The 27,141-nt window shown below is 37.2% G+C and overlaps 1 protein-coding gene across 1 annotated transcript in view; it reads left to right on the top strand.

Annotated features, from left to right (window-relative positions):
- The first annotated feature begins 795 nt into the window (after positions 1 to 795).
- Rint1 (RAD50 interactor 1) overlaps positions 796 to 27,141 on the top strand; it is a 51,495-nt gene continuing 25,149 nt past the window's right edge. Inside the window, exons 1-7 of the mRNA XM_081732160.1 lie at positions 796 to 1,172; positions 8,144 to 8,385; positions 14,563 to 14,736; positions 14,858 to 14,995; positions 17,238 to 17,502; positions 21,107 to 21,332; positions 24,004 to 24,169. Coding sequence (XP_081588286.1) covers positions 1,047 to 1,172; positions 8,144 to 8,385; positions 14,563 to 14,736; positions 14,858 to 14,995; positions 17,238 to 17,502; positions 21,107 to 21,332; positions 24,004 to 24,169 — 1,337 coding nt within the window. The 5' untranslated portion in view covers positions 796 to 1,046. The remainder of the gene's footprint in view (positions 1,173 to 8,143; positions 8,386 to 14,562; positions 14,737 to 14,857; positions 14,996 to 17,237; positions 17,503 to 21,106; positions 21,333 to 24,003; positions 24,170 to 27,141) is intronic.

Genomic DNA, 27,141 nt, shown 5'->3' with positions numbered 1-27,141 from the left:
GCTAACTTTCGGGGGGGGGCTTTGCCTGGAAATGGGAAAATTCTGCAAGATATTTCATTTACTTTAGTATACTAAGTAAAATTTCGGGGAGGGCTTAAGCCCGGAAGCCACCCCTAAATACGCCACTGCCTATGATGATAAGTACAAGTTGCACATCAAGTAGAGCCGGCCTTTGTTGTGAAGAAAGTAATCAAAATAAACTTCTTGAATGGTCAAAAAGATGTCAGAATGGAAATTAACTTCCTAATATGATTAAGGAAAGGTGGAATAAGTTGTTGAAGAATATTTACGCCCCAAAGTACAAACTATATTTTAGGAAATTATATCATAAAAAAAAGTGTAAATGATACGTTATGATTCATTACTGTGAAAGAATTATATACATTCAATTGATGTAAAATTGTGTTGTATTAAATTTTCGTCTCAGGGAGCCTGATTCTTTAACATGGTTGGCATAATTTGTGAGATTTGCTATATACTGAATTTATATTTGTAACTTGTATTACAAAATTTCCGTTCCGCTGAAGAAAACGATACAGAATGAGACCCTAGCGAACTTTCCAAAATTTACGGATCATTAGGTAACGCAAATAATTCAGTAATTATAACAGAAATGCCAAAAATTTATAAAGTAAGTCGCAACTTGTAGGTAGTTTTCATTTTAACCGGTACCGATACAGTTCATCCTCCTTCTGAACTTTTATTCTGATTCGAAATAAATAAAAACTAAAAATTGTTTTGGCTGAGACTGAAAGTGACCGAATCATGTCATGAATGATTCGATTCTGTTTACGTGGATTCTGATTCTGTAACAGGAAATTTGATAATGTAAACATTGGGGCCCGTCCCGTTTGTGTCTTTTTGAGTGTCCAATTGGAGGCCGAAATGAAATGAAATTAAGTTTATTCAGATCCGGCTATTCGGGCTCGACGGGTCAATTTGGTTACATATCATACTGTAACTTTTAAATCAATTTTAGTTATAAAGTCTACATAATTGCAATATTTGAATGGTATAGGGTAGAAACAAGTTTATATTTACGAATCATGGATTTGAGAGAAAAAGTTACTAAAAAACTGAATGCTGAATTCGGACGAGATGTTAAAAATTTAAGCAAATGCCAGAATATATGTGAAGAACTTCGGAAAGAAAAGGAATCAATTGAAAATAGGGTAAGTGAATTGTTATTGCACAAGGCCAATCTTCCGCACATGGCAGCCCCGGATTAGACACGCACCTACTTTCAACGCTGTGTTGCTATTTATTTATTATTTTAAATATGCCTTATTAAGAGTCACACCTCTTTCATTTCCATCGTTCATTCTTCACCACAAATATATCTTATTTTTATGCTCTCTTTGCTAGATAAGATTTGTATCGTATTACTGCGCAAAATCAGTACCTTCTAACGATTGTTACAAACTGCATTTCAGAGATAACATATACAACTATTATTTAAATTGATTTTTAGAGGAAGGATGGGGGCGGTTCCCTCATCCTTATATTCCTGAAATATAAACTTCCCATAGCAGGCAATGCACTCTTCCTGCCTTAGAAATTCTATCTTAAGGGAGAAGTTGAATTAATAAATGCAGATTGACCTCGCGAAGACTGAGTAGAACTGCAACGTGTGCTCATATTCCCAAAAATTGCAGTGCATAAACCACGAATTAACTTTAGAGAACAAACCAACTTGTGCTAGGTGGAAACTAAAATGGTCGCGAATGCTATTCGATCGAGTTAACGTAGGAACAGAGCAGCGCGCCGGGGCGTTAGTATGCGGGTGCGTCCGTAGGCAGCAGGCGCGTCAGAGACGGTGGGCACATGTATACCAAGGATAGTGGGAAAACATTGTATGGTATACAATTTATGCCTTGTGAATTGCATAACTTTGGAACGTGCTAAACAACACACTTTCTATTTCGTATTTGTACCTATTATACAGATATGAAGTAAGATCCCTATACATTTTGAGTAAGTTGCTTGTCTAATCAAGTAATGTATGTGAAATCAATTAACAAATTCTCAGAATTTTACAAATTTATGCCTGCATAAAATGGGATAGCACCCAAAATTTTGTCCCGTTACCGTATATCTCATTTCGTTAAGGTGCATCTCTCTTATTCCGCTCTACATTTCTGTATTTCTCTCCATTACTATGGCATATACGATCTAGGTAAGTTAATAAGACAGTGGGCTTGAAACACTGCCTTATACACTATTGCCTATTTACTTGATATTGTTAATACTGAGAATTCACATAATTCAAATTTACCTCGTTTTTCACCTTAATTAATTACCCTACACTGATGACCGTTATTGCGTTTTTATTTTTCTTATTCTTTTACTGACATTTCATGATTCTATTAATTTCTCCGTAAATTTTGTATTTCGGGGCCGCATTTAACCCTTGCACAAATTGTGCAGTTTATGAATCCAGGTTCCCGAAATAGTCATATTGGGTTCCGTTGAAGTCATACTGGGTTCTATTGCCCGCCTCAGTTGATATCTCCACGCAGAAACAAACAGTGGCAGTACTTTTAGATTTTGTTCCGCAGATGTGAGCCAAAATATTTAAATATTGAAAATTTTACTGGAGAAATAAGAGTAGTGAAATGGTTTCGGATATTACATCGTTGCCTTGTTGTTCATCGTGGAGCCTTTAAATTCAACATTGTTTTCTTCAACATTCTCGGTACACGCATACTGACCGTCTGTGATGGGACTGCTCTCTATGGACGCCCGTGCACTGACTGTTAAATGCAATTCATGATTTTTGGTGGTAACCTGGCACAGATTGGTTTGTCGGGTACAGACTTTAGGATATCAAGTAGAACGATGAATTTCGAAAACCGGCCTTTGTGCCAAAAAGTAGATCCTGTATTTCCAGCTTAAAAACGTTAAAATTTTGTCATGTGTCAGAAAATTCATTATCACTACTTTAGAAAAGGTTTTTCAAGAATTTCTCGGTTCACATTTATTTTAAGAAATCTTTAACGTTTTGCGTGTAAATACTGTGTCCGAAAATATGCCATAACTGCAATATGAAAACGATACGCCAACCTGTGCTAGGTGTCCACTAAAATCCACAAGTCCTATCTAGCCAAGTCGGGGCAGGAGCGCAGCAGGGGGTTGATAGCGGATTGCGGGGGAGCGTTCGTAGGGAGCAAGCATGCCAGCAGTGGTGGGTATGCGCGTAAATGAGGATGTCGCTAAAAAAAAAAAAAAAAAAAAAAACACTAGGTTAGTTGCTTTCCTAACACGTTCACTGCAATTACTTATCTTCACGGTTTGTACAATTGCGACTGCCTTGAAGAAAAATATGAACCATTGTCTCATTTGTTGTAGAAGACTTGAATAATCTATTAGGCGATGTACTCATTTTTTTTTCCCGAATCCCTTATTGAATACTCTACACTGCGTCTCTTGCTTTCTATTGTTTGAGAATGAACAGTAATTTCCTCACCACTTAATAGTTTCTGGGGTAAACTTCCATAAATGGCTGCCCCAGATAAGATACACATTAACCTATTTCAACGTTGTATTACTACTTATCTGTTCTTATTTTAGTATACAGTGAATTCAGTTACTCCTGTTTAATTTCCGGCGTTTACTTCTCAGTGTTACAAATATTTCTTATTTTCATGTTTCCTTTGTCCTTTCCTACTTCCATATGCATCTATAATTATAGTATTGGAGCGCAAAGTTAATACCCTCCAACTATTAAGTGTTGCAAAATACTCACTACTCAGAAATTACTGAAACAATCAGGGTTTGCCCAAGTGGGCCCAGCCCGAAAAAAACCACTGGGTTTTTTCGGGTTGGACCCACCTGAAAAAAACCATCTTAAAACCCATCTGGGTTTCTGACTTTTTTGTTAGTGTATTATTTGTACAACTAAGGTGATCACATTGAAAGTTATTTTTATCAGATTTTAAACTTTCTTTGGGCGAATTATATGCTTTCATGTTAAGATGTTAAGATAGACAACAATATTCAACATAAGACCTTTATAAAGCTCTAAATGTACTGAATAAATAAATAAATAAATAAATAAATAAATAAAAAACCTCACCTTAGCTTGAGATTATTGTAGAACAAATTAATGTGCGGATTATGCTTATAGCGTATTTGAAGTAAAGTAAGCGATTGTATATTTTAGAAAATACTTTCCGTGAATAGTGTGTTACCTGACTCGGCGCCGCCGATGGACGTTATCCCTCATACGTTGACGGGTTTAAGGTCATAGGTGCCGGTACTAACAGTAAATATGTAAATACATTAGTAAAACTATTAGTATTATTTCTAACCTTTGATGGTAACAAAAGTATTCAGTAAAATTTGGTTTTCCAACAACAGTTAAGTTCAGTCATTTGTTGCTAGCCTTCAAATAAGCATTCTGTAGAATCAACACTAGCAATAACGAAAAAATTCTTGTCAAAATTAAGAAGCTTAATGCTCGGAGCTCCGAAGACTACGTAACGCTTACTATTTCAAGTGCTGCATTCAAACTTCAGTATTAATGGAAGTTTGGATGTACAGTAAAGCAAGCTGCATTTTCAGGGAAAACCCGTCATGAAAGAAGTGTACGGGAAATTCCCGCAATTGAACCCACAAAGCATCGAAAGTGAATACTTCAACAAAAAATCTATTTATTTTACGCTGGAGGATATTTCATTTCATTTTAGACATTTTGAAACATTTACTTTATAAAATATGAATTATAGGCCTATCTTTGTTAATTGTTTAAAATTAATTTTCGAAAAAGAACGGTCTTGCAACAAGTGCTCGGGTAATTATTGTAATTGAATGCACAAAGCATCGAAAGTGAACTTCAACAATAAGACTATTTATTTTATGTTGAAAAATATTTAAGACATTTTGATGAATTATGCCTTTTTTTTAAATTAATATAGCTATTTGGTATTCATATTTGGCGAACGTCACTGAGGCTCCTAGGATGACTCGATCTACATTTGTTAGTTTGTCTGCCTTTACCACACAGTGTTCAACTTTCGGTCTTTTAAATTTTCAGGATACAAACCAGAGACACTCTAAATTTTCTGTTTAGATTTTGGCAGCATACCAACGTAAAATTACAAAATGGCGCGCTTTTTTTTAAAAAAAAATAGCTGATATCCACTGGCGAAAATCCCGGGGGGATGATGGGGACATATCCCCTACAATCTTGGAACTGTCCCCCTCAATAATCCGATTTGAAATGTGTCTTTTAGGAAGAAATGTGATGATTTGTGTCCAACTGTCACAAAGGAAAGTGAGATGAAATTGATACCTCCCAGAATAAGCCTCAAATCTGACCGCGTCCCAATGTTGAAGACAACTCTGCTCCCCTACCCATGTCGTTCCGGAGTCCCACACAGGGGACATAAAATATGACGACATTATTATTGCTTTATAACTTTAAAATCCGACCGGCAACATTGAAAACTGTTTACAAGGGATGATCCAAATATGATCATTCCCTGTAAACAGTTTTCAATGTTGCTAGTCTGATTTTAAAGTTGTAAAGCAATAATAATGTCGTCATATTTTATGTCCCCTGTAGAGGACGCCGGGACCGACATGGGTAATCCTCCTCAGCATTGTTTTTCGCCTTCATAAATATTTTGTACATCGAATATATAGGGCTATATATATATATACCGTCTTACCCGTCCCCCCAATGTTGAAGAGAAATTTGCGCCGCTGCTGATATCCACGCTACAAAGCGCAATTTTAGGTCTTTCAAGTTGAAATTTTCAAAGTAGAAGCACGAGAGACTAAATTAGCTGTATATATTTTGGCGGCATAAAATTTCAAAATGGCGTCCATTTTTCAAAATAGCGGGTATCCATACTACAAAGTGCAATTTTCGGAGTTTTTAAGTTGATATTTTGAGGGTAGAAGCACAAGACATTCTAAACTTGCTGTATAGATTTTTTCGGCGATCCAATATAAAATTTCAAAATGGCGGCATTGTTTTCAAAACAGCAGTGAATGGAAAGTTGTTGCAAGTTGTGACAATGACACTCATGAAATGTAAATCATATTTTAACATTTTTACCCCCAAAGAGATTGAAATATATCGAAAAAACCCAATAAAACCCGAAAATACCCGAAAAACCCACATGGGCCCAGGTGGGTTGGGTTTTTCAAAAATACCCGGGTTTTTTCAAACCCTGGAAACAATGAATCCTTACAGTAAATAAATATTATAGTAAATAAATATTTAAAGGGGGGTTCGGGGTGGTGCCCGCTATCAAAGTCATGTCCCTGGGATATTAAAAATTACAAAACTCATACAAAAATGCTTCATTCCTGCACGCTCATTCTCGTAAAAACTGCAGTGCATAAAACACGAACCAACTTATGCTAGGAAACTACTAAAAAGAACTATCTAACCGAGCGAGGGTAGGAGTACAGGAGGGGGACCTGAGCATTAGCGAGGAGATGCGTCCGTAGGGAGCAGGCACGTCAACAACAGTGGGTGGTACGTATAAACGAGGGTAGTGGAAAAACACTGTATGGCACAAAATACATGCTTTGTGTATTGCTTAGCTTTGCAACACTTGTATGATCATTTTGTACACTGCCTTCCCATTGCACTTCGCTTCATCATGTCTTTCTTACGGAGTACTCTGTAATAAAGAGCACATTTTCCATTTCGTATTTCTACCTTAATATACGTGGAAGATATAAGATCACGATGTATTTTCATTTCTTGTGCAATCCTACCGTGAAATCAATTAACATATCCGTGGATTTTACTAATTTACGCCCCCTATCCGTGGATTTTACTTATTTACGCCCCCCACCCACCCTAATACATAAAATGGAATAGCACCAAAATTTTTTCCCCATTTCAGTATATCAGTTCATATGCAACTCCTCTCTTATTAGTTTCCTGTCTACATTTCTGTATTTCCCTCCATTACAGCAGCATATACGTCGTAGGTGAGTTAATAAGACAGTGAGTTTGAAACACTGTCATATTATGCTCTACTGCCTGTTCACCTACTATCATATCAATCCATGAACTCATATAGTCCAGAATTTAACTTCGGTTTTCTCACTAATTACCTTACACTGATGGCCGTATTGCATTTCTTCGTTACTCTCGTTCTGACATTTCGTCTGATTCTGTTCATTTCTCCGTAAATTTTGTATTTCGGGGCCACCATCTGCGGCAGTTAACGCCCCTTTCTTATTTCTCTTAAACAGTTCGCCACTTTCTGCCGTACAGACAAATTTGTTATCTGGCAGTCGATGGCAATAGAATTGGGTGCCGAAATTACATCAGGAAAGTAATCCGATTAGAATTTCCAGGATATATAAAGAAAAAAAGATTAATAGTTTTCAAACCTCTATGATAAATTTTGGCTTTGATTTGAATTTAGCGTCCTTTTAGCAGCGAGGCTGTGTGAGATCTGACCCTAAAGCTTAATATGTGGTCCAGACCACATGTATTCCCGCCGGCCTTTTTTATGATCATATAAAATCATAGCATCTCCAGTGTATGAAGTTTGTGGTGTTTCTTTGGGTAACTTTCGATAAGACAAGTAGCGCTGCCTTTATATGATTTAAACACACGTATTTTTACATTTGATTTTTTTTTTTTTTTTGTCCTTCTTTTAATTGTATGTCTAAGACCATGAATTTCTATCTTGTTTGTAGGTCTTTCAAATCTGTATAATGTCTCGTTTGTATGCAACCAATTCGAGTTATTTTTCTTGTGCAGGCGCAAATTAAAATTGCTCTGAATAAGGCAGACTCATGCTAACTTCTTATCAAAATTTCTTTTCCTGTTCCGGGAAGCGGGGGAAGGGGCGGTGGCTCAGTGGTAGAGCGTTCACCTCCGGTGCTTGGGGTCCCTGGTTCGATCCCAGCTCGCGCCGTGTGGACTTTGTGGTGGACGAACACCGTGCTCATGGGTTTTCTTGGTGTTTTTCCGTCTCCCCCCACTTTCTTCATTCCACCATTTCACTCATGTCTCATCATGACAGTCTCCTTTAGCCTAACCGGCATATGTGTGGGACGTAAAACTTAAAAGATTTTTTTTCTTTTCCCGTTTCATACCTATGTGACACCGTATTGATCGCGTCTTTGATTGGAAAAAGTTAATATTATTAATACTTCTTTTCAGCTTTCGCTTGCGAGTTCTGTTGTCCCTTCCAAAGTGAGTGCAGCCGTGCAGGATGTTGAAGACGTTCACGATAAAATTAATGAAGTGACAGCTTCGTATGATTCTCTGAGCTGTCGTATCCGGAGTCAATTGAAGAAAGTTGAGCCGGTGACAGGGAAAGTGCAAGAATACATTCAGACGATTGACGAACTCGAAAAGACTCTTATGTATCTGCAATGGATTAAAGCTGTTGAAGACATAAGGTAAGACTCTGCTATATCTGCAATGGATTAAAGTTGTCGAAGCCATAAGGTACGAACGTTATCATATACGAAATGGGAGAAACTATGACAGATGTTAAATACATTAAACAATACTTAAACTGACATTATCATGCTTGCATATTTGTTCTGTGAACATTTTCGGAAACTATTATACAGGGTTGGCTGGTTTAAACCAAAAAACAAAAAATGTTCATAAAAGTGTAAGTGTTCGTAAAATCTGGTTGAAGACACATTTGTGGGTTATCACGTTTCACTCCCATATATTATTCGTATTATATTCAGACCTAAATTCCCCATTCAGTACTCAAAGAGATTATGCTACAAAAGCAACTTTTGTTCTTTTTATAACTTTATGAATGTTTCTTTTGTGATTTTTTTATAGTTTGTTATTATTGTTATGCAATTGCAACCTAAGAAAAATTCTAAATATTGTTTCGTTTTAATAATGTTTACTGTTGGTAAAATACATCGAAATGCCGTACTTTTTGGGGGGGAAGAGGGTCATACAAAACCCCACCAGAGGCATTTATTGAAATCAGAAGTATCTTTGGTATCTATTTATATATAAATGGGTCAGAATCAAAGTGGATTCAAATAATTCCTATCTTTATTTACTTTTCTTACTAATATGCAAATTAAGTCTTCATATTCTTTAACTTGGAATAATAAAAGTTGTAGTAAACTAACTTGGACTAAATTAGTTATTCTGTACTCTGCAGTATTTTGAAATTGTCCATATGTAATTCTGTATAATGGTTTCACATGTGCAACTGTTTATTTTTTGTCCTTGTAAAATGGCTCTTTACAATTATATTAACAAGTATGTAAAGATCAGTACAATGTATTTTTGTCAGAAATCCTTCGTGAGTGAGTGGGCAAACGTATCGCCAGTTAATCCTGGTTTCGAGTTCAAATAGAGAAAAATTTCTCTCGGATGTAAGCCGAGAAGCGGTTTGGATTTCGCTTTAAGCTTACGTAACCCCTTCAAGCGTAACCCGATTGTTGTATAATAACACCAAGGCGAAACAAACTTATTTCTGTCCATATGTGATATAAATACATAGAGCAAATTATTTAAACAAAAAAAAAAAAAAAAAAAAAAAAAAAACTGGTTTTTTGGTTTTCTCAATAAAAACCATGGTTTTTGCCAACCCTGCTATTATATACTAGCAGAATACCCGTTCTTCGCACGGGGAGAATACGTTTAATTTTGGACATAAAGGGCTCAATTTTGATTTAAACGTCATCGGAAATGTCACTGTTCGTCTTCAGCGATCCCGAAAACTATGGATTCGATACTAATATCGGTCATTTTTAAATATTTCTCCCTCCCCTCCCCTAAGTTGCACAATCAAAGTGAAAAGATATAAACCATCCCAGGCCCGAATATCGTCTATGTTGAAAATTTGATCGAGATCGGTCGGCAGGTTCAATTGTTATTAAGTAACAAAGATAGTCACTTTAATTTATATATATATGTATATATTAATGAAAGGAGAACACTTTTATTTATTTATTTATTTATTTATGTAACACATACCAAATCTTCTGTAGGTGTGAATTCAATGATATACAAAGAGTGAAAAAGTGAATGATTGGACCGGGAATCTTTTGTGTGACGTACCGATGCATTAATCACTACGGTTCCCATTCCCCTTTTGCAGAATATCCACCCCCTACTCCTGAAATCTGATCTTGATTTGGATCATAAAGCTTGTACCACAACCTAGTTCCTGTGCTTGGACAATCCAGTATTCATATTCAGTCATTCACCTTTTTTACTCTTTGTATACAAGTGAATTCGCATTATAGAGGATTTGGTGTGTAATATATATATATATATATAGTACTGGCACAATTATTATGGATTTTTAAAATAAAAAACATAATTTTTCTACAAAAACGACATTTAAGCAAACAAATAATAACGCAAATCAATTTTATTCACAAATAGTGGTATGGATGCTATACCATTGTTTACCAAATACTCCTAATTACTGAACTGTCAATTTCGTAGAAACCTAATATATATGTGGCGCCTAGTATCAAAATCTGTTACATCCATTTCGCTTAGATTCGAGTAATCTCACAAAACGTACAGTGAAACTTCATATACACGCGCACAAAGTTCCATATACACGCGCACAAAGTTCCATATTTGAACTAGTTTTTTAATATGAAATATTAAACTTTTAAACAAAATTCTGTTTCCATGGAATTCCTTTAGATCAAACATATAACAAGCGATATATAACTCAATTTCGGAAAAAAAAAAATGAATTTGGCGGCTTTTCATACTTCGCGCCTTATATATTCAGTTAATACAGAACACTATGTGTTCGACATCCTCTAACTGTACGTAGGGTTCAAAACCCGTATTCATTCTGTTCTCATTTCCAAGCAGTAGCGAAATTCATTTTTTTTAAATTTCTTTCTTTGAAAATGTCCATGACACTAGAAAAAATACTATTTAGTTCAACGCTCCCAATCTTTCCGAAAGTCAGAGTTAGTGAATGTATTTGAACCAAAGGTGTCCAAACCCATGAGGTCGGCGCTCACGAGTTCGGAACTCACGCTCACTCGACCTCGACCTCACGAAGTGACCGTGAGGTTAGAATGATGTGTGCGTGAGGTTGAGTGAGCGTGAGGTCAGACTGGTGGTGTGAGCGTGAGGTTGAGTGAGATTAGGTCAAAGTGGTCACTTCTGATTTCAACATCTTCCAAATATTGCTTATCCCGCACAACGGAGGGCGTATCAGCTAGTATATCTATAACAAGTAAAGCCTTATGTTGCTGTTCTAATGTAGTTATTGTTAGAATTAAGGAAGCTATTGTATCCCAATGTGATTCCCCCAACTACTTATGACTATTCAACACAAAAGTTACTGCATTCTTTCAGATGATATAGAACATGACGTACCAACAGTCTTTCAAACACAGAAACTGGTAATGTCGGATTTAAAACAAAATTTTCCTCACATAACAAAAGTGGAATTTTTCACTGATGTATGTGGAGCCCAATATAAAAACTGCAAAGCCTTCTTAAATCTTTACTTCCACGCAAGTGATTTTCATTGTATGGTGGCAGAATTTTTTTTTTTTTTTTTTTTTTTTTTTCTGCCAGCCTGGAAAAGTTCCCTTGCGATGGAATTGGTGGGGCTTTTAACCGGGTAGTGACAAAAGCAAGCTTTCAGAGATCATTGATCAAATAAATACATGTGCTCTTATGTTTCATTTTTGTGAAGAAAACATCATTAGCACCGTGTTTTTCTTTGTACACAAAGAAGAAATGACTGTTGTTTGTGCCACATTTCAACAAAGATTTCTGAGAGCAAAAACTATTCTGGGAACACGTGCAATGCATTGTTTTGTAAAATGGGTCCATTCAAGATTGAAACAAAGCGTACAAGTCTGGATAAAGATTTTAGTTAGTGGATAGTGATGAAGGTGATGCATCAGTAAATTTCCTACATCCCCATGGTCCATCTCCCTAATTTTATTGGGCTGAAAATGATTCCTGTTGTGTTCCGTTTACTCACATCTTATGTAAAGATATAACAACTGTTTCTGGCAGAACATACCAGTTATCTCCAAAGTCTCTGCAAGTAGTTACTTCAATTTGGGAAACGTTTACAAAAAAGTACTTGATGTTAAATCTAATTACAGCAAAACCGAATCGTATATGTCATAACATGTAGGCCTTATAATACTGTCAAGCTTATTATATTTGTTATTTGGTATTATTCTGATTAACATTTAAAAATGCTAATGTTCATTTATTGCTCAGATTATTGTATTTTTCCCCTTAACTATAAATTTTCAAAACTCCCTATTTCTCCTCCGTGCTTGGATGACCCATCACAATTTTTGTATAGTGAAAATAAATGTAATAAGCTTACTGCAAAATGTGGTACAGATGCGTCTAACACTGTGACAGGCAACCCTGAAAACTGATTTGCTTGGAAGGAGTGGTAATGCTCAGACGTGTTTCTGGCATACTGAAGAGTACTGAGTATTTTTAGGTGGATATGTTAAATCGTATGGAAGTTATTGGAAACTGTTTGTTTCGTAATCAGCTGGCAACACTGACTGGGATATCTCCTCAGTGCTTGGATGACGCACCACAATTTCTGTATATATGAAACTAGATGAAGTAAGTTTAAAGAAAAACAAATTCATTGAAATCCATGATGGGGATTTTGAAAAATAAAAGTTTGAAGTTTACAAAATAACGTTCAAGATCTTTTTTTTCTCAAAATGTTACTTTTCAAATGACTTTATAAATTTTCTATCAGCTCTACGGAAAGTTATCATTTTTTCTAATGGTAAACAACTTCAAGACAATCTGAATGAAAAAGAATCATGTTTCTGGCATTAATAGGAACCGAAAAATAATTGTTTTAGTGTTCTTCCAAAACGGGGAAATATCATGTCACGACTGTTAAAAATGGATTTTCTTCTCATTTTTGAAATGCAATAACTTTTGAGCCGCTGATGCTATGGCAATAAAATTTACATACTTGCAATTAGCATAAAAAGTTTTATTACACTACCAAATTCCATCCAAATATGAGATAGTGGGTTAAAAGCCTTGGTTGAACTGACGTGGAATGACCCTAGTGTAACAAGATCTGAGACGAATATTTGGGCCCAAGGGGAACGGGAATGGTAAATGGCGGAAACTTGATAAGAAAGAACAACATAATTTATATCGTTTATCAAACATTGTTAGGGCCATCAAATCTAGGAGGCTCAGGTGGGCAGGTCATGTAGCCATAATGGAAGAAAGTAGGAATGCTTTCAGTTTTAACTGAAAGTCTAATCGGAAAACGACCATTAGGAAGACCTAGGCGCAGATGGGAGAAGAATATTAAGATGGATCTCGCAGAAATAAGAATAGAAAGTAGAAAATGGATCTAGTTGGTTAAGAACAAAAGTCAATAGAGAGCTTTTGGGAACACAGCATTGAACCTCCGGCTTTCATAGGCTATAGAGATAGTTAGTTTGATGTTATTGTGCTGCCAAAATGTCTTGAGCCGCGGCAAAAATGCGAACTAAAGCTCACACCCTCACACACCCACGCGTTGAGCCAATAAGGGTTCAGCTGTTGCTAAGGGAGAGAAAGCGAGTGGAATTCTTTCAGCCGATAGCAGTGCTTGCAACGAAAGACTAGGGATCAAGTCAATGTGGTATATTTATAGTGTAACATGAACGAGTGTCTCCATTGAATATGGCTATTCAGCTCTTGTAAAAATATTATAGATTGTCTCGTACGCCCCTCGTCAGCAGCAAGTCATCTGTGATTAGCCGACTCTCTGTTGCAATATTCACATATCTGGTCTAAACACTGAAAGCACTCATATAACTAAATTGTCAAAAACAGAAACATAAGGTTATAATACTATAAATGAAAAGCGAAAAATAATAAGCATTCATTGACCAGTAAGCACGTTCATCATGATCTATGAAGATGACAAAAGAGATCTTGAAAATTTTCACAGGATACATGTATAAGTATAGTAGAATCAGTTTTCTTATTTAGTTAATAATAATAATGTATCACGATATGAATTTTTCCCTTTGCAGAAGACTAAAATGAAATGTGCTACAAGTGAATATACAATACAGTTTGTAACAAATAATACACACACACACATTCCAAATTCATACTATATTTTACATATATCAATACTCTATATATTCGATTACCTGAAGACTACTTCACTTTCTTTAAAATTTGAAACAAAAATGAATTTCAACTTGGTTGGTTTGCCTTACAACCTACTCGACTCTTAAATGAAACAATCATGAAGTTAAATACAGTTATTCTTGGTAGCAGTTGTTGGCTAGCTGAAAAGAGGAGCAATGACATGGGTGAATGATGGAATACGTTAAAATAGTTTCTCTCTCTGACATGATCAACTGCTTGTTTCTGTTTTTGTAGTTACCGAGTTGGGGGTTGGGGATTGGAGAGGTTGTTTTGACTGCTTATCAGCATACGTGGAATGAATAATATTATTTTGAACTCTTGGTTGCTTACTAATAAAATTTTGACCGTTAAAAAGGCTTTCAATCAGTTACTACTTGTCAAACCTTAACTTTCCTCTGTTGTTTCCTAGGGTAAGATATAACGATTTCTCGTTTTCCTTTGTATAGCACCACAATGGAGACCTGTTTCTTGGAGAAAGAAGAGCAGAAAACGGTGATGGGATTTGTCAAATTATGTGAACTGTGTACGCAGTTAAGAAGTTCATCATGTAAACATTTAGTAAAATTTATAAATGACACCGTCTTGTTCTGGCACAAGTTCCTCAAGGAAAAGTTTTCGAGGTAAGCGTACTACTTGAAATTTTTAATTAAAAATTTGGCTTATCAAGCACTTTCATATGTTATTATAATTCCAAGTGCTTTTGTAGCTTTCAACAAAATTTAATATATAATTGTATTTCAGTGAATTGGAAGAAATATTGAAAGTGATTCGGTGGCCTTTTGTGATGGGCAACATCACTGTTTCTGCTCCTGCTCCACCGACAGAAGCGTTGCAGAGATTCCAGATGCTTGTGCAGTATTTACTTCAGCTTCAACTGCCGTATCCTTTTTTTAGTTTCTTAGTTTTCATGCAACGTAAGTCAGTGCTTCTAATTGGTTTATTTTATTTATTTATAAACAAAGTTCATATACAGTTGGAAGAAACTCGCCAAGGCGTATATATTAAAAGTACCATTCCGGCATCCGTCTATTGAAAAGGGAAAAATCCAAGTCAGGATGGCCGGCTTCGCGATTTGAATCCGGGACCTCCTCAAAATGACTGTATTTGCAGTACACAAACGTTAACTCTGAGTGATAATAGCTTTTTTTAATCTATATTATAAAATTGAAGGTGACTATGTTTGTGACTCTTAATCTCTTGAACCACCCGACCGATCTCGATCAAACTTTCAATATAGATGAGGTTCGGACCTGGGATGGTTTTTATCATATGACTTTGACGTTGCAAATTAGAGGAGGGGGATGATATTTAAAAATGATCGAAAATGACCGATATTTGTGTCGAATTCATAGTTTCAGGGTCAGGGATGAACAGTGACACTTCCGATCCCATTTAAATCCAATTTCAGCCCCGCAATTTGGTGAAGAGGAAGATATATAATAATGATCGAAAATGACCGATATAAGGGCCATATGCATAGTCGACCACGTAGGGGTCCCCTAGACGAACCGTACCTGTGGGATACCTCAACCTTCACCTTGACTGTGCAATGCATAAAGCTTCCAAAGTGATCTCTCAGGTACGGTTAACACTGAGGGCTGATTGGTCTAGCCACACCTCTAGCGAGGCTAAAATTTCGTCAAAAAAAGTTGAAGGTAAAACTCCGAAACTCAATTCTACTATAATAAGGCATTAACGTGGAAGCAGTAACTGCATAGATACAATGTATGCTATATCAAAAAATGAAATAAATGTTCTGAACTTTGTTCTTGCAAAGGCGGAAATATAACGGTGTAAATTAGAAATGCAGTTCTTTTTATAATTTTCAAATAAAGTTGTTAACTCGCAAAAAGAAATAAGGAGGATATGTAGCTAGAAAACGTGTGAGGCTGTAGATGTATAATAGAAATCCCACAAGAAATAAGTTGCATATACACTGTACTTTTTTTTTTTTTTTTTTTTTTTTGACAAAATGAGCCCATAGTATTTTAGAGAATGTATTTTCTAAACAATTTTCCAGTAAAGGTTAACCTTAGGAGGGCATAAAAGTTGTCTGTAAATACAGTATTTTTTTTTGGGGGGGGGAGACCATGCAAATAGCTCAAAACGTATTATCTACTTATTCCTAGAGTGTAATCAACCAATTGCGTACAGTTGTATAAGACACATACATACATAGTTAGTACATATAATAAAAGCCAAACGTCTTAAAACTACGCACCAAACTTTGCAAGCTGCTTATTACAAGCAATTTTTTGCATCTATTACGGTTTATGCAAAGGTGAAGCTGGAGGGCTATAGTCGAGGTATGTCCGTAGGGAACGGACGAATTTGCGAAGGTGGTTATACGTGTAAGCGAATTAGGGGTTCACTCGAGCAAACGGTTCTATGAAATAGAAAATTTGTAGGTAAAATACGATGTGAAGCCCTACATTTTTCGTGAAGGAATGAGAGTGTGAATATAAGTAATTACCATCAATGACAGCATATTGAAATGAATTTTAAGTGATAATGAAAGTATTGTATGTGTAAGTGTATCCACTATCCTCGCATATACGTATCTCCCCATCGCTGACGCGCCTGCTCCCTATGGACTCACCCGCTCGCTATCACTCGAGTCCTCCTAATGCGCTCCTACCCTAACTCAGGTAGATAGCACTCGTGCTTTTGGCCACATAGCACAAGTTGATTCGTGTCTTATGTACTGTAGTTTTTATGCCATACATCCACTGTATTTATACTGAGCCCTGCTGAAGTCAATCTGCAAGTAGTAATGGAGCTCTTCATATAGTGCATGCTCTGCTAAAAGAAATATAAAGCTCTAACCTAACCTGAAAATGTAAGAAATGTGTCAAAATTTGGCTGTACTGTCTGCTAGAATAATGCTCAAATTAGTACAAAAAATATGCATCAATCTGTAGTAGGCAGTCACTAGAACGTAGTTTTGCATTATATCACAAGTGTATGAAATATATTAAAAGTGGGAAATAAATAGTGATTCTACTATTTTAGATATCGCATGTAGTGTACATGGTATTCTTATGCACAAGGGACTGTGATACGCAGAACTTTGATGCAATCGTAGGTGTTAATTTTGCTTCCTTAACTGTTGTGTCGCCAGTGGTGAACTAAGCACAAGATCGGCTGTGACATCAGCTCTGATGATAGACTTTAAACCTCTGTTGCTGCCTTTGCAACTGTTGTTAAAGCCATTGAGAAAACGGTTTCTTTTCCACTTCTACGGAGCAAAGCCTACCAACAGACCGGATAAACCAGAGTGGTACTTTACCCAAGTGCTTACGTGGATTAAAGATCATTCGGCGTTTCTCGATCAGTGGGTGCAGCCGGTGCTGAAGAAGCAGGGCTACGGAAACCTCTCGGCTAAGGTAAGTCTCTATCTTTATTTGGTGTATATTCATGTGTACACTTCACGCATTGTTTTCAGTGTATTACATTGAAACTGATGATTTTGTTTTTTAAGGTTGAAAGGAGTCCAGAAAATTAGTTGGATTATAATAAAGTGTTAATAAGAGCGACGGACGGCGTTAATTGGTTGGTAGGAGTTGAATTTCCGAGACAGGGCCCAATGCTTAAAATAGAATTCGGAAATGAAATTAAATGGAATCTTCAAGTTTTACGTCCCAGGATTGTAACGGCTAGACTAAAGGAGACTGTGATGTTGAGAAATGATTGAAATGATGGAATAAAGAAAATGGGAGAAAACAAGAGAAGCCTGAGCCACACACGGTGTTTGTCCACGACAAAGCTCACTTGGTGCGAGCTGGGATCAAACCAAGGACCCCATGCAGCAGAGGTGAAGGCTTTACCACTGAGCTATCGGGGTCCAAAATCGGATCACTACTTAGATTTACCGAGCTGAGTGAGAATCGAACCCTGGATTACACGCGTCAGCCGCCTGGCCTCAAAGGGGCATATGTGACAAAGAAACTAGTTATGATTTATTTAAGTAGGGGACACGGTGGCTCAGTAGTAGAGCGCTTACCTGTGGTGCTTGGGGTCCTGGTTCAATCCCCGAACAAGTAAGTTTGTGGTGGACAACATCGTGTCTCGGGGTATTCCCGTTTCCTCCCGCATCCTCATTCCACCAGTTGTTCTATCATCATTCACTTGCCTAAATTATCGTCTTCCTTAGCTAAATGGATATAATCGTGGGACGTTAAACTGAAGTATTTCATTTTATTTTTATGTCTCATCCTATATAGCCTATTTGCTGATAAGGAATGTAAAAATACAAAAATGAATCAATGAGGTAAGCTTTCCTTGTGCCACACACTGAAATAATTCTCTCGAGTGTTTTTGTCTGTAAACACTCAGTCCATATATTGAAAATTCTCCTCTCTCTGTACAGAAACTCTAATGATGGAATCTTCTTAAGTTTAATGTTCCACGTTATGCTGCGAGGCTTATGGAAACGGCGAGGCTAATGAACGAAATTAAATTTCCAGTTTTACGTCCCACGATTATGCACCAAGGGTAAGGGAGATGGTGATGATAATGAATAAAGTTCGAAAAACGAGAGAACGCACGCACATGTCGTTTGTCCATCATAAAACCCACTTGATGCGAGCTGGGATCGAATCAGCCAGAGATGAACGCTCTATCGTTGATCTTTCGCGATCCAAATGATTACGAATGGAATATGGGAATGTAGTAAGTGGAAGGAAACGGGAGAACCCGGAAAAATACAAGTGTACGGTCGTTGTCCAGCACAAAAGCCATTTGGCGAGGGTTGGAATCGAGCCATGAACACCGCGTACCATAGATGGACGTTGTATCATTGAGACCGTGGCCCCATCTAAGAATTGAACCAGAGATGAGCGCTGTGAAAGAAGATTGATAATGCGTGTAAAATATTATGAAAGAATTGTTGAATTGAAAATAGTGGCAAGAAACTAGACCCGATCTATCACAACTGTGCATTGTCTGGAAATCGAACCGAGAAGCTTTTACACCAAAGGTGAAGGTTTTATTACTGTTATCGTGCCTGCGATTACACTTCATGTTAAGGTAGTGTGAAGGTAGAATTTACAATACGTAAGTATAGAGAACATTTTGAGTTCCCTCGCTGCTATGTAGTTCAGATCCCACGTTAAGCTGTAGATTCACATCTCATATAGCCTCGGTGCTACAAGGGATGCTTATTTCCAATCCATTTAATAAGAAACACTATTGGAGCGAAGATTCCCTTTAATCGATTTAGGCGTTAGTTTATGCGGATACTCCTCCGAGATGCCTGAACCTCTTCACCAAATTGAAATGGTGTTTCGAAAGCGTGCGCTGAGTGTCGTAAGGGGTCGCATGTCCCGATCGGACATAACCATTGAGGAATAAACGCCGAAAGACCGAGAAATAAAACACCGAAAGAAGGGATACACATATACTGAACATTGGAAAAGCATTTGGGGTGCGAATTCTCATTGTAAAGAATGGAAAATAGAATTTTCAGCGTAAGAAATAGAGCGAAGCCCGTTTCGTTTTGTTCTGCGAACATAAGCTTTCAAAACGAAGCTCCTCTTCATTCGATTAGGCAGTCGTGTGTGCGGATACTCCAACGAGATGCGTGAACCATTCTTAAGAGTCTTCATCCCGGCGAAATTAAAATACCGCTAATTTTACAGTAATTATGTGATATCTTCAAATAGATGAAAGATAATCGAAATGTGGAACAAGAGCGCCATAGGCAATATTATTTTACATGAGAAACCGTTATCACGACTCACTTATCTGCTTTCGATTTCGAGCCATTTTGAAAAATCGGCATTTATTTTCGCGTTTCTAAACAGCTGAAAACGGAAAGCCGCTAGGTGACTTGTGATAACGGTACCTCACGCAAAATAATATTGTCTAGGGCGCTCTTGTTCCATATTTCAATTATCTTTTATCTATTTGAAGATATCACATAATTACTGTAAAATTAGCGGTATTTTAATTTCACCAGGATGAAGACTCTTAAGCAAATTTGACATGGTGATTCAAGAGCGCGTACTGATTGTCGTACGGAGTCGCATGTCCCGATCGGACATACCATTGAGGAATAATCACCGAAAAACGGGATACCCATAGACTTAATCTTGGAAGAGCATTTGGCGCGTAAATTCTCATTGTAAAGAATGGAAAATAGAATTTTAAGCAATAGAAATAGGGAGAAATCCTTTTCATTTTGTTCTTCCAACACAATTTTTCAAAAGCATTTTGCTTTTCGCTAATATGCCAAATTCAATTATTTTCATATCGTGTTCGTTCACGAGAAAAATGATGGACTAAAAAATTCTATGAATAATCAATAAAGGTTATCGCTTTGCTCCAAGTTTGCAATATTGCATACCTAGTTATTTTGTATTTCATTGGTCATCAAAGAAGGCCAAATGTAAATAGTATTGAGAACTTCCGTGGATGATCTATTAATCCTTTTCGTTGTATTCTTTTAAATACTCAAAATATTTACTTCTCTTACTTTCTAACTTTCAATAAAGGACTGTTATCAGAGTTGAAAATATACGGTTGGCTTCGTGCGGTATGAATGGAGTAACGAGTACGAGTTTTTGTTAGTTAATTGTATTAAAAATCTGGGAAGCAAGTGCTTGTTATTTAGTAACATTTTATAAATCCTAAAGTGAACTTCAAGAAAATAGACGGGTTGCACGTGCACCTTACACCTCGCTGTTGTCAAGTCTCCCTTCTCATGTGTCACCTCGGGCGCGAAAGATGAAATCTTGACAGTGACTGAGCGAGACAGATGTTAATGTGGCAAGAGCATGGGATATTCATTGGCTTTGCTGTCTCCGCCCACTTTTTGTTGCGCGCGTAGCCCGCCTATTTTCTTGAAGTTCACGTTAAATGACCTAACTATAATATTCATTGTTGTTATTATTTACAAATACTTCAGAAGAAAGTGGTTGTGCGACGTGCTAAAAATAATTAGCTTTTTTTTTTTTTTTTTTTTTTAATCATTTCATTTTCATTTACCAGGTGGAACTGATGAGAGGTTTAGTTCAAGTAGTGGTGGAGAAACTTCAAACGGAGTTACCTGAGCAACAGTATGACGATAACTTGTTTTCTCATATGGTGGATGAGACGCTGTCGTTTGAACGGGAGCTCAGATGCAACTTTGGCTATCCCAAATCTGAACCCAGCGTTATTAGTGTTCTTACACAAGCTCAACTTTTTGTCAAGTGGATCAATATGGAAAAGAAATGTAAGAGTTGAAATATATAATATCACACTAATTTCACCATAGGTGCTAGTTTAGTGCTATATAAAGACTGAAAGAATTGCACGACTGAATCGTCAGAGATGGTCTGTAATATAAATATTGGTTTTGCCAAGCTCAACAGAGCTGTGATACAGTCCGTGTGATCTGAATGTGTGAGTATAACTTCAGGAATGATAGAATGTAGGACTGGGTAGTGTGGTGAACACATCAGGACGGTAAGCCAGGTCCAGTAGTGCATTTTCTGCACTCTTTCTATATTCTTGTATAAAATATTGAAGTTTTTGTTACCAACTACTGGATGACCAAGTTCAGTTCTCATTGGCAGTATATGTGGTAGGATTCTTGTTGTGTGCATGATGAAAAGAGATGTTAAACTCCTAACGAACAAACAATTTTGCTGACCTTTTTATTTTTAAAGTTATAAGTAGTAAACTGTTGGGAATGTGTAAAGGAGTGTGTAGTTAGGAAATACTAATAAGTTGAATGATTAAACTGATTTGCACCCCAGAAAAGTCAGTTAATTGTTAAAGGTTAAAGGTCCCTCAATTATATAAGGTTTGAGCAAATTATGAGAAGATTCCGAAAAGTAAAGCAAACTCTTTCTTCCCTAACAAAATATACACACAATGAAACTGTTTTACAATATAAGAGGTAAAACACTCGAGACATTTTTCCAGGCGCAACGCTAGTTTTAATGTTCCTTGGTCATAAAAGTTCGCTTTCTGAGCGTATAACTGCGAATTGGACTTCTTTAACCGAACTGAACTGTTGATTGCCCATAAAATAATTTCAGGGGATCAAAAATATGAAAGTCTGAAGAAGCAAGGTCCAGATTGTAAGATGGATATTGAAGTATTTCTCAGATGAATTTATCATTTTTGCACGAATGTGTGTCGGACAATATGAAAGAGAGAGTCTGATATTTGAAGCATTCTTAGTGTTTTCGACGAAGGTCAGGACACAATTTTGTTATATGGATTCAGGTATCGAAATTTCATCAGAACATATTTGTTAGTAGACTTTTTGGGTAAAATAGGCGACTCTGAATTTCGTAGAAGTTGGGATCTTTTCGTATTACACTAGATTGGTTTGTTTCGATGTTGTTGGTTTAAAGTTCAAAGTCCCTTTGAGCACCGAGGCTATGAGATGTGGGCCTACTACTTAACGGAGAACTACTTAACCACATAAGGTCCCACAGAGAGTTGAATCCGGATTTCCTACGGTGACGGCACATACGCTAACCATACAGCCGTGAGAAGTCTCTTGCTTTGTTTCGAAAATGTACATAACTACACAGAACTTATTTTCCGTCACAATATTTTCGAGAAGTATTTCGTTTGTAACGCATTAAATGGTCTTAAATTCTCTAGCTGCACCTGTCTGGTGCGAGCTGTCCCGAGTTCGATTCCCGGTGGAGACATTCGGTCGAGAAAGTGTAAAAGCTTTTTCAGACCAGCTATCCTGATTTAGGTTTCCCTCATTCACACCAGACAAATGCCTGGATGGTACCTAACTTGTAGGTCCCAGGTCGCTTCCCTCTTTCCCTTTCCTCGCATAGTGTGATCGCTATGGACGTGATCCCTCATAAGTGATGGGCTAACATGGCCTTAGATACCGAAAGCCCAGAAATATAATTCCTAAATCCTAAAAACCTTGTCTGTCGAGCTTCCTCGCGGTTATGTCTATAGCGTGAGGGACCCGGGTTGGATTCACGGTGGGAACTCATGTGGTTCCGATTCCACATTAAGCTGTACGTTCACGTCTTTTATAGCCTCACTTCTGAACGGGATGCTAAAATTAAACAAAAAATTTTGTCTGTCATATTCTTGGCCACTCACCGCGCATTGGCTTCGGTGGATTCTTTAAAGTTCAGCTTATCATGCAAAATATTGTATGCTGTGCGATGTGAAGTGGTAATTTGCTGTGACAGTGAAGCAGATAGATCCATCATTCATACTAATTACCTTCTTAATGCTTGTAACAGTGGTTGGTGTGGCAGCAATTAAGACCGGGCCGAGTGAAACGAATTGTTAAGGTTTATGTTGCTCTCTTCAAATAACTGCACTATTTGGTGATTATGTTGCAGACTGTGCATTCAGCAACATACACTTCCACCACTTTTTGTGTCGACCTGTCTGAGCTTTCCATTTAGCCCATAAAAATATCACCTCGTTTTTCGGTCTTTGAAGAGGAAACTAAGGGACATTTCGTTCGTTGTTACAAGCAGTATAAGTCGAAAGCAATTCGAAAAAATCAGGCCAATTTTGGAGACTAGTAAACAGAAAATGAAACAAAGAAAACTTGATTTGTATCACGTATTTTGTGAAGTGTTGTAGTCGTAAAAGGTGGTTGCCAGGGGTAACGTATGCCCCTTCAGTGTGAGGATCCGGGTTCGATTGCGGATGGGGGCTCATGTTGTTCGCATCTCACGCTGAAAAGGGACGCTAAACTTTAAAACTACCTACCTACGAAATTAAGACATTTTTGTGACATTACTCAGATGATAAGCGATCTACCTACACCAATCTCTATCATGAACTTTTAGCTAGTTGCAACTTGCATCTTGCAAAGGAGAAAAAAAAAAGTTTCTATCTTTCCTGCTAGATTCGTATTCGATAATTTGATAATGTGCGTAATTTTTGTCTTCATGTAGATGCTGGCGAGAAAATGGACCAAATGATGTCTTCTGAGACAGCGTGGCATCCTTTGGGCACCGCAGAACTTGATGAATTGAAGGTGACGGAGTGTGGAGAAAGCTTCCTGACACTGTTGTTAACGATGACTGAGCGATACAAGGCATTGCCTCAGCCTGGACACAGGTCAGTTTATATTCTCTTATCTGTAATTGTTCTTATGATTTCCTAAGTGTAGGTTTAGGGAAAGTTTAAAATGTAATTTCGTTTTAGTATTATTTGCTGGGTAGTGCATCTAAATCACCAACAATGTAGTTTTAGCTGTTGGTGATCGCTTGAGGCTTAATTTACGTATTTGAAAATGTTTCAGTGGTAATTGGGCGGCGGACGTATTGTAGATCATCCTAGTGAGGCGAAACCATATCTGAACAGCTCGAACAGTGTGAATTGGCGTATTGTAAAATGACGTCATTGGCTGGAGACATCTGAATTATAGAGGAGGATTAAGCGTATCATAGTATGTGATTCCAGTCATCGTGTAACATGTTTATGCCTCTAAAATATTTTACCAATAAGCTGAAACCAACACGGGCCTTGAAGGTGTATATCGTGATAGCAAAGCAAAATTTTAATGTGAAATATTTATTAACAATAATATATATATAGTGTTTTCTTTTCTTTTTCTTTTTTTTCAAAAGATAACACAACAGGTTTAAACAAGCATTATATCACTTTCATTTTCTTTTAATATTTGAGTACGGTTCCTTTCAGCTGACAGGTTGATAGGGAAATAGCACGGAGTCCTTTTGTCCATAATAAATTTTAATATTAATACTTCTAATTCTTTTGAACTATAGATACCATATATTAGTAAAATTAAAGCATTTTTCAACATTTATATTTATGCCAGGATGGTACCGATGACATTTCTTCCCAGTTTTATAAAATATTAATGCATTTAGTTATATATATATATGAATATTAAAGATCTTTATAGGGTAAGTTATTTCCCTTAAGCTACTCTTTACCTGCAAGCTTCAGAGTGATTCATATTCATATTCGGAACGGGTCGGTCAACATCGGGCCTAATTCCATTCATAGTCACTAAAGGGCAAAACCAGTGAGAACAAATAATTAGATTATACCTCTGTCTCGTTTCGGATGTTAATAATCGTGCTCGTACAAGATTAATATTTTGAAATACAATCTTCTTCCATTTATTGAGGCTGTTACGTTACAATAGACAGTCCACTTTGCATGTTCTCGGAACTATTTTCTTTTCGCCGAAGAGTTGTTCGAAATGATTTAATGGTTGGAAAACTCAATTGCTTGTGTTCAACTTATGCTACTCTGTCGAGCAAGGATTGTCGCAATAGGCTGTTCTAGGTGTTGATTGAGTTCCGTAGACATTTCTGGCCTATTTGTTCTACGGTCATTGGTAATAATCCTCTCCAATAGATGGATGGCTGGATTAGAATTGAGCGTCCCTCTCAGCAATGTGTGGGATTCGAACCACATGAGCTCCTGTCGAGAATCGAAGACGGGGAAGCTTTAATTGCCGCTGAGGCGTTCTCTTTTCTTCACTGTTATTCTTCGCCAGTCGTCATCATCTTCAATAATATTCCTCGTGAGGCCACTTTAGATCCACTTGCACCAACTAACGACGCTATTGTTCCTCGCGAGGCCACCTTAAATCCACTTGCGTCAATTAACTGCGCTAATGTTCCTCTCGAGGCCATCTTAGACCCACTTGCGCCAACTAATTGCGCTAATGCTCCTCGCGAGGCCATCTTAAATTCACTGGCGCCAACTAACCGCGCACCTACAATTTCGTCTCCGTTCCACCCTGCTTGACGTACTGTAGACGATCAATTAACAACGGCGAAGTATTGCACCTGTATCTTAATGTTACCAACTCACACATTAACGCCTCTTTAAAACCGATGAGAAGATATCTTCATGTTTATATTTCAGTTGATGCTAAAGATCACACAATTCGCGAACTAAGGACAACAGTTATTGAAACCCCGCTTCTTACTGCATATTATCCATTTTTTTTTTTTTTTTTTTTTATTGTCATTTACGACGGGTAATCAGAAAGTATGGTTACAGAGCCCGCAGTAAAGCGTGTATATATTATTTCATACGATCAATACAGCCAACAAATAGCACATACATTAGGTTATTTTTCAACAAGTCTTCATGTCGGTTGAGACACTTATCACATCGTAAAATGAGTTTGAAGATCCCCTCCTGGCAAAAATCGTGTCCTTGCTTGTTCAGGCACGTTGTCGCGAAGTATTGCACCTCTTCACCTGAAACGAAGCGACATCCTCCTAGGTACTCTTTTAAGTGCGGGACCAGTGAAAGACGCTTGGAGCGAGGTCCGGGATGTAGGGAGGATGATGTCTCAGCTTTGTTCGATGTTGATGCCATGCTCGGTCGGCCACTGCGCTTCTCATCGGTGACGTTTTCTCTACCAGCCGTAAACTTTCGACACCATTCTGTGATATGCTGACGAGAGTTAGTCTCTCTATAAACCTCTACCAGCTGCCGGTGAATTTCAGCCATGGTTACATGTTTCGCCTACAGAAATCGAATAACTGAGCGGACTTTTTCGCGAGATCAGTTTTCCAAACTAGTCGCCATTTTTGTTTACCTACAAGCAGGGTTGGCAACAGGGCCGGCGGAAGGGGAAAATATCACCCGGGCAAAGAATCCATATGGCGCCCCCTACAACCCATTGGTATTACTGAGTTTAAATTTGCTATGCTACCTTACAGATAGCTGCTTTTAAAGGATAACTCCTTGAACTCTATAACTATAACTATAAGAATCAGTTATCAAACTGAGTAAGATCTTAACTTTTGTCAGTTAAATACACAGAGTAAGTTTTGGTTAACGATATACGAAACAATTATTTACACATGAGCATGCAAATTATTCTACGTCACTGATTAGAAATTTACAGAACGATTCAAGAAACAACGATTTATATAAAATTAAGATTGATGATGCGATACAGCATTTATTTACACATATATACATAAACAACCTTGTTAACTGCGAAAGAAAACACATATATGAACAAAAGAACATACAAATATATTTTGTAACAGCATTGTACAAAGATTTCGTAATACAAATAATACAACCAG

Source organism: Thermobia domestica, chromosome 11 (assembly GCF_964235325.1).
Source record: "Thermobia domestica chromosome 11, izTheDome1.hap1.1, whole genome shotgun sequence".
NCBI lineage: Eukaryota > Metazoa > Arthropoda > Insecta > Zygentoma > Lepismatidae > Thermobia > Thermobia domestica.
This window is presented reverse-complemented; position numbering and strand designations above follow the sequence as displayed.